The 14,549-nt window shown below is 48.2% G+C and overlaps 1 protein-coding gene across 2 annotated transcripts; it reads left to right on the forward strand.

Annotated features, from left to right (window-relative positions):
* Positions 1–3,952: 3,952 nt before the first annotated feature.
* On the forward strand, positions 3,953–14,422 carry LOC120360408 (oxaloacetate tautomerase FAHD2B, mitochondrial). 2 transcript variants are annotated; one of them, XM_074403499.1, is made up of 8 exons: positions 3,953–4,132; positions 6,800–7,050; positions 8,201–8,417; positions 11,829–11,888; positions 12,153–12,315; positions 13,720–13,828; positions 13,962–14,049; positions 14,191–14,422. In XM_074403499.1, exons 2-8 carry the CDS (start codon positions 6,806–6,808, stop codon positions 14,251–14,253), a joined length of 945 nt encoding a protein of 314 aa, XP_074259600.1. In that variant the 5' UTR covers positions 3,953–4,132; positions 6,800–6,805; the 3' UTR covers positions 14,254–14,422. The 2 variants fall into 2 exon arrangements, with proteins under 2 accessions (XP_074259600.1, XP_074259599.1); XM_074403498.1 differs by lacking the exon at positions 3,953–4,132 and adding an exon at positions 4,544–4,668.
* Positions 14,423–14,549: the final 127 nt, after the last annotated feature.

Raw genomic sequence — 14,549 nt, forward strand, 5'->3', positions numbered from 1 at the left:
TTGAGGATAGACACATAACGGTACGTAGCAGGGAGGTATGGTGGATAGGCAGCAAGTCCCATGTGATGGCTTTTATCTTTCTGTGAAGCATGACATGGAGCATCAGTTGACAGTGGGTAGGTCCAAGAAGAAGCAGGCTGGATGGGAGCCCTGGGGAGTGCCATGTGTCCCTTTGACAGTTGCATAAAGTCTTGCTAAACATTGCAGCAAACCACAGCCTAGAATGGAGAAGTCCAATTTGGGCACTAGTGGCAGGAGAATAGGAACATTGATGCTGGAAGCTGCCAACGAACACTCACCAGACAGGCCACTTTCCTCTGGCCAAGGCTGGCACCACCTCTATAGATGAAAATGTGAGCCAAAAGGCTGGGATAGAGTGAGTGGGGAACCTGAGGTTCTTTCTAATATAGGAATCTGGGATTCTGTGAAGACCAGGGACAGTGTGAAAGATTCAAGGGCTGACAGCCTGAGGGAGGCGGGCACGGCATGCTACACTGCTCTGTCCTCCACATCGATCTCTTCATCGCCAACTTGAAGGATGACACAGAAGGCAGGCTTGGCCTAACAGATGTCATAAATCAATAAAGAATGAAGGATACTTAACTGACGGAATCTAGATTCAAAGACATTTTGAGAAATGGGAATTATGATCAAAATAAGCCCCAACCTAAAAGAGTCTGGTGGAACCTGTGGGGTGAAAGTTTGTTAGAGGGAACAGAGAGGTGGATTTGTTGGTAGGGGCTCTGTCCAGTGGGACTCCTTGTTTCCACCTTATTCCAACTGAAATGAGCGTAAGCCAAAAGATCATGGGTTGGCTCACGTGGAAAGTATGAATGGACCCAAGTACTAAAGCAACATTGGCAGGCCTCTAGTTCTCTCATGTGTCCATACTGCTTCTCTGTTTGGTTGTCTTCTTCCTGAAGCCTCTTCCTTTAAAAAGATGACGACCAGCAGCCCAAGACTTGTTTCCACCCTCCTCCAGCAACCTTAGTAGAAAGAAATTTCTGTCCCCCAACATGCATGTGAAACCCCAGGGAAGACACTGGTCCTGCAAGAATCGTCTTCCTGCCCTCTCAGTCAGTCAGTGTGGCTAGAGGGTGTGGCATGTCCTGCCATAGTGGCTGGACCTAGACAATTTCCCCCTTTCCTGTCTTTGGTGAGGGGGTTAGGGTGGAAAAGGCATTAGATTTGTGGGTGGAACAGATGAACAAAAACATATTCTGATTGGCTGCAGCCATGTAGCACCAGATTAACTTCATCTTTTAAATTAAATTTGATCACTGGTATGTATAGGAAAACACATGGCATATATAGGGTTAGGTACTGTCTGCAGTCTCAGGCATCCGCTACGGGTCTTTGAAGGTATCCCCCAAGGATAGTCTATACAAATGAAATAATCTCATACATACTCATTTTAAATCTACCTTTTTTCACTCCAAATAACTATCTTGATATATATCCATGTTGCATCAACAATGTGTCCCTTTTTATTGCTGAGTAGTATTCTCTAGTGTGGATATACACAGAGTGTTCACACATTCACCTGTTAATGGAAAACTGGATGGTTTCGAGTTTGGAGATTTTACAAAGTCTGCTGGGAACATTTATGTATAAATGTTTGCATGAGCATATTTTTTCTATTCTCAGGTAAAAAACATAAATCTGGATTTCATAAGGAGAGAATTTATTCTAAAGGACTGTTGTGGGCGTGTGGAGGGGACTATTCCAATAGGGAAACGTTGCAGTGTGCCCACTCTCGGGCTCCCCATGTGATCAGCAAGTGTCTCAGGAGTTAGGCAAGTGGCTAATCTTGTATAGGGAGGAGTAAACTTGGCTAGAAAGAACTGTTGTGGAAAAGTGGGCTAAGCAGGAGTGTCACAATTCAGCAGGTCTTTCCCTGAGGACAGCCTGTTCTCAGGAGGGACTCTCAGGAGGGCTGTGGGTTGCCACAAGCTGCTGGTGGGCCAAAGCTCAGGGCCTGGAGGAGAGAATCTGAACCAAAGTTTGGTTACAAGCAGTGTGTTCTTATTGATGCGTGGGGACAAGCAGTCCAGCTAATCATTTATGAAGCCAAGAATGGGAATTTAGAGGGTCTGCGTCTGGCCTGGTAATGAATAAACAAGGGAGCATCTGGGAGTCTTATCCAAGTTATATGGAAAGTCACTGGTTCTTTCCAGTAGGGTCTTTTCTGGAACCAAAGAGTGGAGGGATTCCTTAACCTTCACTATTTCTAGGAGCAAAGGGCAAAGGTAAAATTCAATACTGTCAATTGTCACAAGTGAAATGGCTAGATCATATGGTAGGTGTATGTTTAACTCTCTTCATACACTGCCAAATGATTTTCCATCGTGGTGGTACTATTTTATGAACCCATCAGCAGTATACAAGAAGTCCCAGGTCCTCCACACTCTTGCCAATACTTGGTATAATCAGTCTTCTTTGTCCGTTCTAGTAGGTGTGAGATGCTGTCACATTGTGCTTGTAATTTGCATATCCTTAATGATTAATGATGCTGAGCATCTTTTCATGTCCTAATTTTCTATCTGTATGTCTTCTTTGGTGAAGTGTCTGTTCAAATATTTTGTCCATTTAAAAAACTGAATTGTTTGATTTTATCTATTGACTTTTAAGTGTTCTTTCTATATTCTGGATACAAGTCTTTTATCAAATATATGCTTTGCAGATATTTTCTTCCAGGCTGTAACTTATCTTTTCAGAAAGTCTTTGGGCACTATGGCTTAGTGAAACGCTTGTGCCAGGTTCTCCTCAGCGCATCCCCCTGGTCACAGCCACCCCCACAGGTTCCATTTCTGTATCTGTGGTGACCTCCTTCTGCAAGTCAGGCTGAAGTCCCAAGCTCCTGACCCATGTCTCCAAGTGCCCACCATGCAATGTTCTTTGGATGTCCCATGCAAAACAGCTCACCATCCTCTCCCCAGACCAGCTGCTCCTCCAGAAGCCCTGTCTCCGTGAATGGCCCTGCACCTACCCGCCTAGAGATCCCCAGGAGTCGGCCTTGGACATCCTTCCCACTTTCACCTCCTGTCATCCAGAGCTGTCAGTTCTTCCTCCTGAACATCTCTGGACACTCACCCTCTCCGCCACACACCACCATTGTTCTCACCCGCACCACTCACCCGAGACACCCTTCCTTCCTTTACAGGAGTGGCCAGAGAAAAACTTCTCAAATACAAGTCGGGCCATGGCACGCCGGTAAGGACCTTCCAGCGGTCTCCTGTGCACTTAAGCAAGATCCAGACTCCTTCCTGGGACAAGTAAACCCCCTGATGAGCTGGTCCTTGAGCAATGTGGGGGTCTCTTGCCCAGAGCCCCTCACACTCTTCAAAGCCAGCAGCTGAAGGGCTAGCTGTAGCTGTCTGTGGAGTCCAGCCGCTGCTCCGTGTGCCTGCCCTCTGCCGGGGATGGAGCCTCGTTTCCCCACTTGCCCACCTGCGCCCAGCAGCGCAGCTGAAGGCCGGGCTGCTGAGAGGCTGGGAAACGCTGGGCTTTGGGGTCAGCAATGCCAGCTCCACTACTCACTGCCTGTGTCACCCTGGGAAAACAGCTCTGGTCCCAAGTTCCCCGTAAGTAAAACAGGGCAGTCATCCCTCCCCTCCTCAACGACCTATGTCACAATCAGCAGCCACAGATCTCTGCCACCCAGCACGCTGCCTTGGTCTCCTCCACCACTTTCCCCAGCAATGAGAACGGCGCCAGGCCCAGAACAGGGCCGACACTGGGTGAGGCCAGCAAGGCGCTTAGGGAAAACTTTCGGGCAGCGCCCACTCTCGGGCTCGGGCAAGAGCACGGTCTCTCTGGGAGCGAGCGACTTCGCAGAACGCGCCAGGCGCCGGACTACGTCCTGAGGCGTACACTCACCCGTAAACGCCCGGCTAGCGTTGGGCCCGGCCCTCAGGATTGGCGCCCTGCCTAGTGGCCATTGCCTGTGACGTCACCGGACGCGTCCGCCTCTCGCTGGAGTGATCCGGGCCCGAGGCTCTGGGTTTGTCGGGGCTGCTTCAGCTTCCCGGCTGGTCCCAGTCACTGGTGCCAGTGCTCAGGCGCCCGCCGCCCTTAACCTTCGGCCCCGCGAGCCCTAACTGGGCGCCGGAGGACCGGCTGCCGCCCCCAGGTAGACTGGGTCTGGCTGGGTCAGGCCAGAAGGGTGTCCATGGCGCGCGTCTCGCGCCGAGGCCAGAACTGGAACCGGGTCCCCAGCAGCTTCCGACCACACTGACGGTGTGGAACCGTGTGAGCGCTCACTAACTGCAGGGGACGGAGCTGGGCATATAGGGAAACTGGGGGTTTCCGGGCGAGTGGATTATTGTTTGGGATCCGACGTGCACACTACCGTCTCAGGCTTTGGAAGATGGAGGCTGCTGTTTCCACCTCAGGTCACCGCCCCTTTGCACTGACTCTTGCAGAGCTGGATTGAGCTCGGGCTGCGTGCGTGACATAGGGGTTGCCGCAGACACCCCAGGGCCACTTTCTGACGGGTACCTTGGGCTCGTGACTTGGGCTCGAAGTCAAAGGACTTCGCTCCTTTGAGAGTCAGTGCCCCCTTCTGTAAAAAGAGGGCGCTCTACCTGAGGGGATTGCTGTAAGGTTGGAATGAACCTGCCTGTATGTCTTGTGGGGTGGACGCAGTCAGTGGAACCCGGGGTTAAGGTAACCAGCCTTGTCCCTGAGGCAACAGCCAGAGGGCGCCTGTAGTTTCCCCCACGCATGGATGTTAGCATTTAGGTCCTCTGGAGGATCTCCTGTGGAGGTCCCTGCTTCTCACCACAATCTTTAGGGCCTTTGGAGGATTTCCTACGGAAGGTCGCCACTTCTCACAACACTCTGGGTTAAAATATCGTTGGGGGGATGGGGGATGATTTGCTTTATAAGCCCTGAACCAAGGACTTCAGTGTCATCCGGACTTGGATTCACATCTCAGCTCCTTCCCCTCCTATCTCTAGGACTGCGTAGCCTTGGACAAATTCCTTAGCCTCTCTAAGCCTTAATTTTTTTCGTCTCTAACTTGGGGCTAACAGTACCTACCTTCCACAATTGTCAAGAATTAAATCAGGCATTGTAGGTAGAGCACTTAATAGTTGGCATTCAGCGGCAGCAGTTACCATTATTTTGGGGTGTGGACTGTCTCAGCGTGTGCAGTTTGGCTCAAGCAGCCTTTTGACAGTGGCACAGTTGGTGCTTGTGTAAGACAGCAGGGCGGGGAACTCAAAGCCCTCGGTTTTCTGGTCAGATTGGCGGGCCACAACAGTGGTTACGTAAGTCTAAGGAGTCTTTAACTGAACAAGGCAGATTGAATTATCCAGGTGAGGACCAAGAGGTTGGCGCTCAGCTGCCTCCACATTTTGGGGCATAGAAGGCTATACAAACAACTTTACTGTAAGAGCAAGGAGCAATTCAGGGAAGGCACTATATGGTAAGGAATAGAGGCCAGACTTGGATTAAGGAAAAAAACAAAAGGGTAGTGTTTGTCTTTAAGTGGAGCCTTGGACTCAAAACAGGACCTGAGCCCTGTGGATGATTTTTTTTTTTTTTTGAGGTGGAGGTGCTCTGTCACCCAGGCTGGAGTGCCATGGCATGATCTCAGCTCACTGCAACCTCTGCCACCTGGGTTCAAGTGATTCTCATGTCTCAGCCTCCCTAGTCGCTGGGATTACAGGCGCCAGTCACCACTCCCAGCCAATTTTTTGTATTTTTAGTGGAGATGAGGTTTCACTATGTTGGCCAGGCTGATCTTGACCTCCTGACCTCAAGTGATCCACTCACCTTAGTCTCCCAAAGTGCTGCAGATTATAGGTGTGAGCCACCGTGCCCGGCCCTTGTGGATACTTTCTGGTGATTTGAGGAGGAAAGGCACAGCCATGTTTCCTGAAGTTAACAAGCACTAAGCTTTCCCAAGTAGTGAAAAGTCAAGGCCCTGCTTCTGTCATTTATTCATTCAGCAGAAAGTCACTGAGAGCCTTGTGTGCAGCAGGCACAGTGCTAGGCAGTGAAAGAGACAGACATGGTCCCTGAACCCAGGGAGGGGACGACCAAGTGATGCCTGTCAGACCCAGACCTTGCTATTGGTCTGCAGCCTCTTCCCTCAGGCAACTTGTTCTCTATCGGGAGAAAAGAAAGAATTATTATCTGGAGAGGCAGGTGGGGTGCTGCTCCTAGAAGACTGGATCTAGCTTGATCATGTGGCCAGTGGAAACCGTTTTAAGTAGGAGGTTAACAGGAATAAATTAGCATTTTAAAAATTGCTTATGGCCGCTATGAAGCCAGTTTCACCAGCGGCCACTTGCCCATGCTGTACTGCCACTCAGCTAATTCCTGGTCCTGCTCATTCAGCCCAGTTCAGCTCATATCACTTCCTGAAGAAACTAGACAAGAGTGGGGCCCCTGATCATCTTCACAGCACTAGTCCTGATAGCTGAATCTTAGGTCAGTTGTTAACGTCTGTGACCTCTGCAGGGAGAATGGCAGGGCTGAGTTTGAGCTACATTGTTTCCCCAATGCCTGCAGCAGAGCCAAGCACAGTGGGAACTTTCAGAAAGCACTGGTTGAAGGAACTCTGGAATCCCTGGGACTTAGTGCCTATCACATAGTAGTTGCTCCTCTAGAAAAGTTTCACCTTATAAAGTACAGCAGGGTAAAATACAAGCCCGGACCACTTCCCATGTGGTATGCAGGGAACAGTTGATGGGGCAGAGGGCCTTGGGCTGTAGCCCTAGGCATTTCAGGGATCCTGATGATGGCGCTGGGATCCTCCATCTCATGGATTCCGCTTTTTTCTTTGCAGGCTCTGATGCTGGTCTCTGGTAGAAGAAGGTTGCTCTCAGGTCTGCTGCAGGCTCAGAAGTGGCCCTTTCAACCATCCAGAGACATGAGACTAGTGCAGTTCCAGACACCCCACCTGGTGGGGCCTCATTTGGGCCTGGAAACAGGGAATGGTGGAGGAGTTATCAGCCTCAATGCCTTTGACCCCACAATCCCCAGGATGATGACACAGTTCCTCGAGCAGGGAGAAGCCACCCTGTCAGTGGCAAGAAGGTAAGTAAGTGGGCAGCATAGCCCTGAAGCAGCTGCCCTGGTGCCCCTGCACCCTCCCACCTCATCCCTGCTCTGGGAAACGGCACCAACAAGTAGCTCTTTTGCAAGTGATCAGAGTAACCCCACTTTCCTTTCCCACCTGTTCTCTTTAAAGATGCCTAGAAATCTTATATAACAACATCTTCAATTTTCAGAGGGGAAAACTGAGACCTAGGAGAGGTAATTAACCATCCCAAGGCCATACATTTGGTGCTGGAACCAGGACTCTATACTTCATCATATTGCCTCCTGTGGGAGTGGAGTCCTTGACTGACAGGTCTGGGACTAGGGGTCCTAAAAGGCATCTTACGCAGCTAGGGGAGTGATTTAGACTCCTGGATCCTGCAAGGAGAGAGGACTGCAAAGAGGTTTTCTACAATACAATCGTTCCTGGGTTTGGACTAGATTAGGTGAGAGTGTCCCTGAAGCCTGGAGCCCTGTAGAATCTGGTCTAAGGAGTTGATGAACAATAAATTAAAAACACTTTAAAGATGTCATTTTCATCTATTAAAATGGGAAAAAATACAAATATTTCCCAGCCCACAGTATCATTAACTGTTTGTTCCCATATTGCCATATTCTGCAAAGATTGGAAACAACCTCCATGCCCTTCATTAGGGACTTGGGTATATCTCTATAAAGCAGTAATATGTAGCCACAAGAAAAATAGAGGAAGCTCTCTATGTATTGTTACATATTGTTAAGGAGAGATCTCCAAAATCAGTTGTTTTTTAAAAGGTCTAGTGTGCTATCATTTCCATACAAAAGGGTGTGAGAAGAATATCTATAGAGTAGCAGTGAAGAGCCAGGGGAATGGGGTAACCAGAAAGGGAAACCTCTCCATGTATTCCAATTTGTATCTTTTGAATTATCTTACATGGACATGAGTTACCTAAAGGGAAGAGGAAATCAACACTGGATAAATAACAGCCCTGCTCTGATATCAAAGGACAATAGCTGGGCTTGATTTTCACACTGACTCTGATGGTTGATAGAGCTAGGAAATCATTTCAAAAAGCAAAACCTGTAGCTGCTGCAGGATCTGCCCAGCCTGCCCGGGATTTGCAACCTGTTCCCAGCCAGACCGTCTCACTTGCTCTGGTCTCTACAGAGCCTTGGCTGCCCAGTTGCCAGTCCTACCACGGTCGGAGGTTACCTTCCTGGCTCCGGTCACGCGGCCAGATAAGGTGGTGTGTGTGGGCATGAATTATGTGGACCACTGCAAAGAACTGAACATGCCTGTGCCCAAGGAGCCCATCATCTTCAGCAAGTTTGCCAGCTCCATCGTGGGGCCCTATGATGAGGTGGTCCTCCCACCAGAGAGCCAGGTCAGTGCCTCCCCACTGCTCTCCCTAGTCACTGGTCCCACCAGAAGGGCGTTCTGAGCTCAGTATTCAGCCTACTGGAGCCACCCCTCACTCAATAATGCATTCAACAGAAACTCTAGGCGATTATACACAGTAATAACACTGGCCTTGGAAATAAAGTTAATGTACATGTTTTCCCAATTACAAAAGCAATACACCTGCATTGTAGAAAATTAATAAAATAGAGATAAACATTTAAAAATTATGTCATGTGTATACCCACTGCCAGGGCAATATTAATGTTTTGCTATCTATCTTCCCAGTGTTTCTCCACTCCTGTATATATTTATACTGTACATATACTTACCTTTAACTTAAGACTCCATCTGGGGCATTTTTTCATGTCATTAAATACTCTCCCTGACGTGTTTTAGATTACTGTGAAGTTTTCTGTTGTACAGGGTAGTTTATATTCCCAAGTACCTTACAGCTGGATAGTTGTATCCAGTTTTTGTCTTCTATAAATAGTTACAGTGAACATCCTTATGTAGAAAAGACTTTGCGTGTCCATTAAAACATTATTATTTCCTTTGAATAAACACTTAGAATTTGAATATGACAAACTATAGGCAATGTTTCAAAACTTTTGAGGAAATCTGTTAATTGGCCTTTAAAGAAATTGTAAAAGCAACTTACATATCCATCAGTAGTACATGCACTTACTAACACTGGTTACTTTTTCTCTCAAATTTTTATTTTAGAAATGTCTTGGAAATTATAGGAAAGCTGAAAAGATAATACAGTGAACACTCATACACTTTTCACCTGGTTTCACTGTAAACATTTTGCCATATTTGCTTCCTCTCCGTTGCCTTCTCCCTGTCCTCCAGATGCAAACACATACTTTTTTTTCTTTTTTGCAGGGGGTAGAGTGGAGGGGACCTTTTAAAACACATTCCAAATATTAAGACAATTTAGTTATAGAAACTTAAATAGCCATCTTCTAAGAATAAGGACAACAGTTTTCATGACCATTATCACCATTATCATAACCAAGAAGATTAACTTGAATAATATTTAATATGAAATCATATTGTCCCAATTCCCAATCGGAACTACTGCTGACTGCCCCAAAGGTGACTTTTCATTTGGTTACTTTATTGCTCGCTGATCAGCCAAGCCACACACTATATTCAGTTGTATATTTGTAGTGGTTTCAATATAGAACAGGGTTCTATAGACTGTTTTTTTAAAGGGCTGTATTAGTCTGTTTTCACACTGCTGATAAACACATATCTGACACTAGATGATTCATAAAGAAAGAGGTTTAATTGGACTTACAGTTCTATGTGACTGGGGAAGCCTCACAATCATGGTAGAAGGCAAGGAGGGGCAAGTCACATCTTAGGTGGATGGCAGCAGGCAAAAAAGAGCTTGTGCAGAGAAACTCCCGTTTTTTAAAACCATCAGATCCCTTGAGATTCACATTCACTACCACGAGAACTGCATGGGAAAAACCTGCTCCCAGGATTCATTCATCCCCCACCGGGTCCCTCCCACAACATGTTGCAATTATTGGAGCTACAAGATGAGATTTGGGTGGGGAAACAGAGCTAAACCATATTAAGGGCCAATTAGTAAATATTAGTCTTTGAGTGTCATATGGTCTGTTTTGCAACATTTCAGTTCTGCTCTTGCAGTGTGAAAACCACCAGGGATGATACAGAAATGAATGGTGGTGTTCCAGTCAAACTTCATTATAGCAGACGGTGAACTGGCAATAGTTTGCCAACTCCTGATTTCAAACAATCCCCCCTGCCCTTTCCCTGAACCATTCATGTGTCTCAGCACATTTCACACCCTGGGTTTGTCTGGTTGTTTCTTCATGATTAGTGTCAGGGTAAGCATTTTTATCAGGTCTACAAAGAAGACATTATACATTTCCCATTGCATTCTGCTGGAAGGCTCATGTCAGTGGTCCCAGAATTTGACCACTTGGTTTACCTGATATTCACTCGGTCCCTCCATTGTGAAGATGCATTTCCTCTTTTATAATTAGTAAGCAATCTATGGGTGGTAGTTTGAGATCACATAAGTATCTTATTGTCCCATGGCTTCTCATCCAGTATCCTATGGTCTTCCTTACCATCCTTCCTGAATCCATTATTGCATTCGGGGATGGAAAACAATGACTTGACTTTTCTTTTTTTGTGATGCAGTCTTGCTCTGTCACCTGGACTGGAATGCAGTGGTACCATCTCAGCTCACTGTAACCACTACCTCCTAAGTTCAAGCAGTTCTCCTGCCTCAGTCTCCCTAGTAGCTGGGATTACAGGCATGCACCATCACACCCAGCTAATTTTTTGTATTTTTAGTAGAGATGGGGTTTCACTGTGTTGGCCAGGCTGGTCTTGAACTCCTGACCTCAGGTAATCTACCCACCTCAACCTCTTAAGGTGCTGGGATTACACGTGGGAGCCACCACACACCAAGGACAATGATTTTTCTAAATCATGCCTTCTGTTTTTATTAGCCAGTATTCTTCTATGAAAAAAAGCCGCCTCCCTCTTTATTCCTATGTCTTCAATATCACTGTGAATTCCTTGGTTTTATTCAGTTGGTTGTAACCCACAATTTACATTCTTCAGGTGACCTCAATTTGGCCAGTAAGGGACCTTCAAGTTTTTCCATCCCCATCGCTTTCAGCATATATTTGCTTTCTGGCCAAGACGTTCCAAGCTTATCATATACTGTCTGTCTTGGACCTGGAATTAGCCATTTTTCCCAAGGAACCTGGTGCTTCTTAGAGGGGAGGGGTATTAGAGACCAACATCTGGATGTCAGGTATACTTAGTTATACTAACTCTGCTTACTATCATTAGAAAGAGCTGCCAATTTTAAAGCTAAATATGTGAACTTTGTAGCTATACTTTATGAACTATGGGAGAGGCTGAGCATTTTTCATGTTTTGTGGCCATGTGCCTTTCCTTTTTGTTGTTTATTCAAGGCCTTTATGGAATGTCAATCTTTTTCTCACTAAAGTGAGTTAACACATTAAAGCACTTAGAGTAGTGCCTGACACACAGTGCAGTGACATATTGGTAGGTGGTATTACTTCATATTTATCCTTTGTTGCAGGTATCCAGAGTGACTTAAACTCAGACCCCTGGACACACGTGTTGCTATTCTGCAGTCACAGTGGGGTGGGGACCTGTGCCTACGTCCCATGACGCTGCCTGCCACTGCCCAAAATGAATGTATGGGTCTATAAGTCACACCTCCCTTGTCATTCACATGGCTCTGGTTCCTGGTGATGGCAAACATGGGCTGGCAGCCAAGCCATACTGACAGAGATCCACGGTGTGCAGCCTCTCAGCATAAATAATGGGCCCAGGGGCCACTGCGGTTCACTGCTTCTCTCCCACCCTACAGGAGGTAGACTGGGAAGTGGAGCTGGCCGTGGTCATTGGAAAGAAAGGCAAGCACATCAAGGTGAGGTGGAAAGGGTGGGCTCCCAGGCCAGCCCCAGCTCCTGCCTCTCCTAGTGCTGACCTCACTCACCAACACACGAGTGCCAGCTGTCCCTGACACTAGGAAGCGGTCAGCTTCCTTGCTCCTGACGCTGCCTTGCCCTTCACCCACCTTTGGCTGGCTCTGGCTACTAACATGGGATAACAGCTTTGAGATCCTTTGCTATAGGGGTTGGTGTCACCTGTGATCTCACCTCCTGTATGGCCAAATCCCCTGCCCCCATAGGCCACAGATGCCATGGCCCATGTGGCTGGCTTCACTGTGGCTCATGACGTGAGTGCTCGTGACTGGCTAACAAGACGCAATGGGAAACAGTGGCTGCTGGGAAAAACCTTCGACACCTTCTGCCCTCTGGGCCCTGCCTTGGTGACCAAGGACAGTGTAGCAGGTAGGTCCCTGGTCCTTGCCCCCTTGTGCCTACCACTGCACAGATGAACAGCACTCCAGGGAGGAGTGTGGGTTCAGTACTTGTGCACCTGCCCTCCCTGGCTGCCTTTTCACTGCTGACTCCATACAGGGCAAGTCTCTTATCCTCAGCCATGAGTTCTCCCATGGGCTTCCTTCCCAAGCCCCCTAGAGGAAACTCGACTGCAGAGGATATGAAACCATGCATGAAGTAAATTACAAAGAACTCTGAGCTAATGGGTGGATCAGGCTTCCTGTGGCTGCCACTATCTGGAACAACCTTTAAGTTGAGCATCATGGAGCACAACTATCGCAAGGCCCAGGCATTTTCCGCAGTACAGGAGATGAGAGCCAGTAGGACTCAGCCAGCCACTGTGGAAACAACAGCACTGACCACACACAGTGAGGAGAGCGTGCCAGGACAGAGGCAGTGGCCCAGAGAGCAGAGCGTAGCCTCTAACGCACAGCCACGCACAACCATGGTGAAGGTGGGGGGTGTCCATGAGGGGCAGCCTTGCCAGGATGCTGAAAACCCCAGTGCCTCAAAGCACCCCGTGCAGAGTCCTTGGCAAAGTTAAGTTGTGTTTCAGATGCTCTACTTAAGGGGATAGAACACAAAGACCACCAGCAAAACAGTTAAAAGTGCTGGTTAGCCAGGATGCTCTCACGGTAATCCATCCCCCGCCAGCTTCCAGTACACAAGGCTTCACTCCCTGCTTGCGCCATTACCTCACTGCTCTATCAATGTTGAGGCTTTTTGTTTTGTTTTGTTTTTGAGGTAGGGTCTCTGTGTCACCCAGGCTGGAGTGCAACGGCACAATCTCAGCTCACTGAAGCCTCAACCTCCTGGGCTTGAGCGATCTTCCCACCTCACCCTCCTGAGTAGTTGGGACTACAGGCATGCACCACCACGCCTGGCTGTTTTTATTATTTCACTACATTCCCAAGGCTGGTTTTGAACTCCTTAGCTTAATCAATCCTCGCCTGCCCTGGCCTCCTAAAGTGCTGTGATGACAGGCATGAGCCACTACACTTGGCCCTGCCAAGTCATCTTTGTATCTACAAGTGTCATCCTATACTGTAGACAGATGCCCTTTTTTTTTTTTCCAAGACAAAAAGCCTAGGCATTTTTTTCTCCCCCTTCAGTCTGGAACAGCCTCTCAACTCATCCAAGTGACTACTGCCTGGTGCTCTTGGTGGGGATACAGGGAGGCCTGAGAAGGCCAATGTCTATATAGAGAGTTCTAACGTAGAGCACTGAGTCAGTGTAGGCACAAAGCCTTTTTGTCACCTGGAAAGTCATGAAGTCCCCCTACAGTTGTGTTTATGAAATAGGGAGCTGAGGGGGGAAAAGGGATAACTCCGAGGTACCATTTTTGCATTTCAGATCCACACAACTTAAAGATCTGCTGCCGAGTGAATGGGGAAGTGGTCCAGAGCAGCAACACCAACCAGATGGTGTTCAAGACAGAGGAGCTGATAGCGTGGGTCTCCCAGTGAGTGACAGGGCCTGTCCTGCCGGCGCCGCTTCACCTGCCACACATGTGGAGGCTGATGCGAGCCCTCCACCCTTGGCCATGGCCAGCTCAGTCAGCCCTGGTTTCACTGGGTCCTGTTGCTTTTCTCCAGGTTTGTCACCTTTTACCCAGGGGATGTCATCCTGACTGGGACCCCCCCAGGTGTCGGTGTATTCAGGAAACCTCCTGTCTTTCTCAAGGTAGGTTAGCGAAAAGGAAAGAGAGGAAAGGCCCCAAAGGCCTGGCAGGGTTGGCTCAGATTGGAGAAGTACAGGCTGGCATGTATGTATGTGTGTCTGACAGAAGGGCTGACACCTTCACGGCCTCCTGCTCTGTTGCAGAAGGGGGATGAAGTCCAGTGTGAGATTGAAGAACTAGGTGTCATCATCAACAAGGTGGTGTGATGGCTCCTGCTCAGGCCCTCGACATAGGAGGGGGGCATCTGCTCCCACTTAGCCTAGCCCAGGGAAAGGCCCAATGCCAGGTGTGCGCAGGGGCCAGCCCTGCAAGCCTCTTCTTCTAGGTAGAAGGGAGAAAGAAAACTCTCTTCAATAAACTCGTCGGGCCAAAGCAGCAGCTTGGCTTCTGCTACTGTTTGTCTTCTTTTGGGCTTTGTTTCATGGGACAAGTGGGGGCACTGTGGGACTGGGGAAGAAGGCAAATACACACATACATGTATGCCAAAAAGATACTGCTGGGC

This window comes from Saimiri boliviensis, chromosome 1 (genome assembly GCF_048565385.1).
Source record: "Saimiri boliviensis isolate mSaiBol1 chromosome 1, mSaiBol1.pri, whole genome shotgun sequence".
Lineage (NCBI taxonomy): Eukaryota > Metazoa > Chordata > Mammalia > Primates > Cebidae > Saimiri > Saimiri boliviensis.

Coding starts and splice junctions, on each gene's coding strand:
- LOC120360408 (XM_074403498.1), top strand. CDS start 4,612: ATGAACCTGCCTGTATGTCTTGTGGGGTGGACGCAGTCAGTGGAACCC. Junction 7,051..8,200: donor ACCCTGTCAGTGGCAAGAAG/GTAAGTAAGTGG, acceptor TGGTCTCTACAG/AGCCTTGGCTGCCCAGTTGC. Junction 11,889..12,152: donor AGAAAGGCAAGCACATCAAG/GTGAGGTGGAAA, acceptor CTGCCCCCATAG/GCCACAGATGCCATGGCCCA.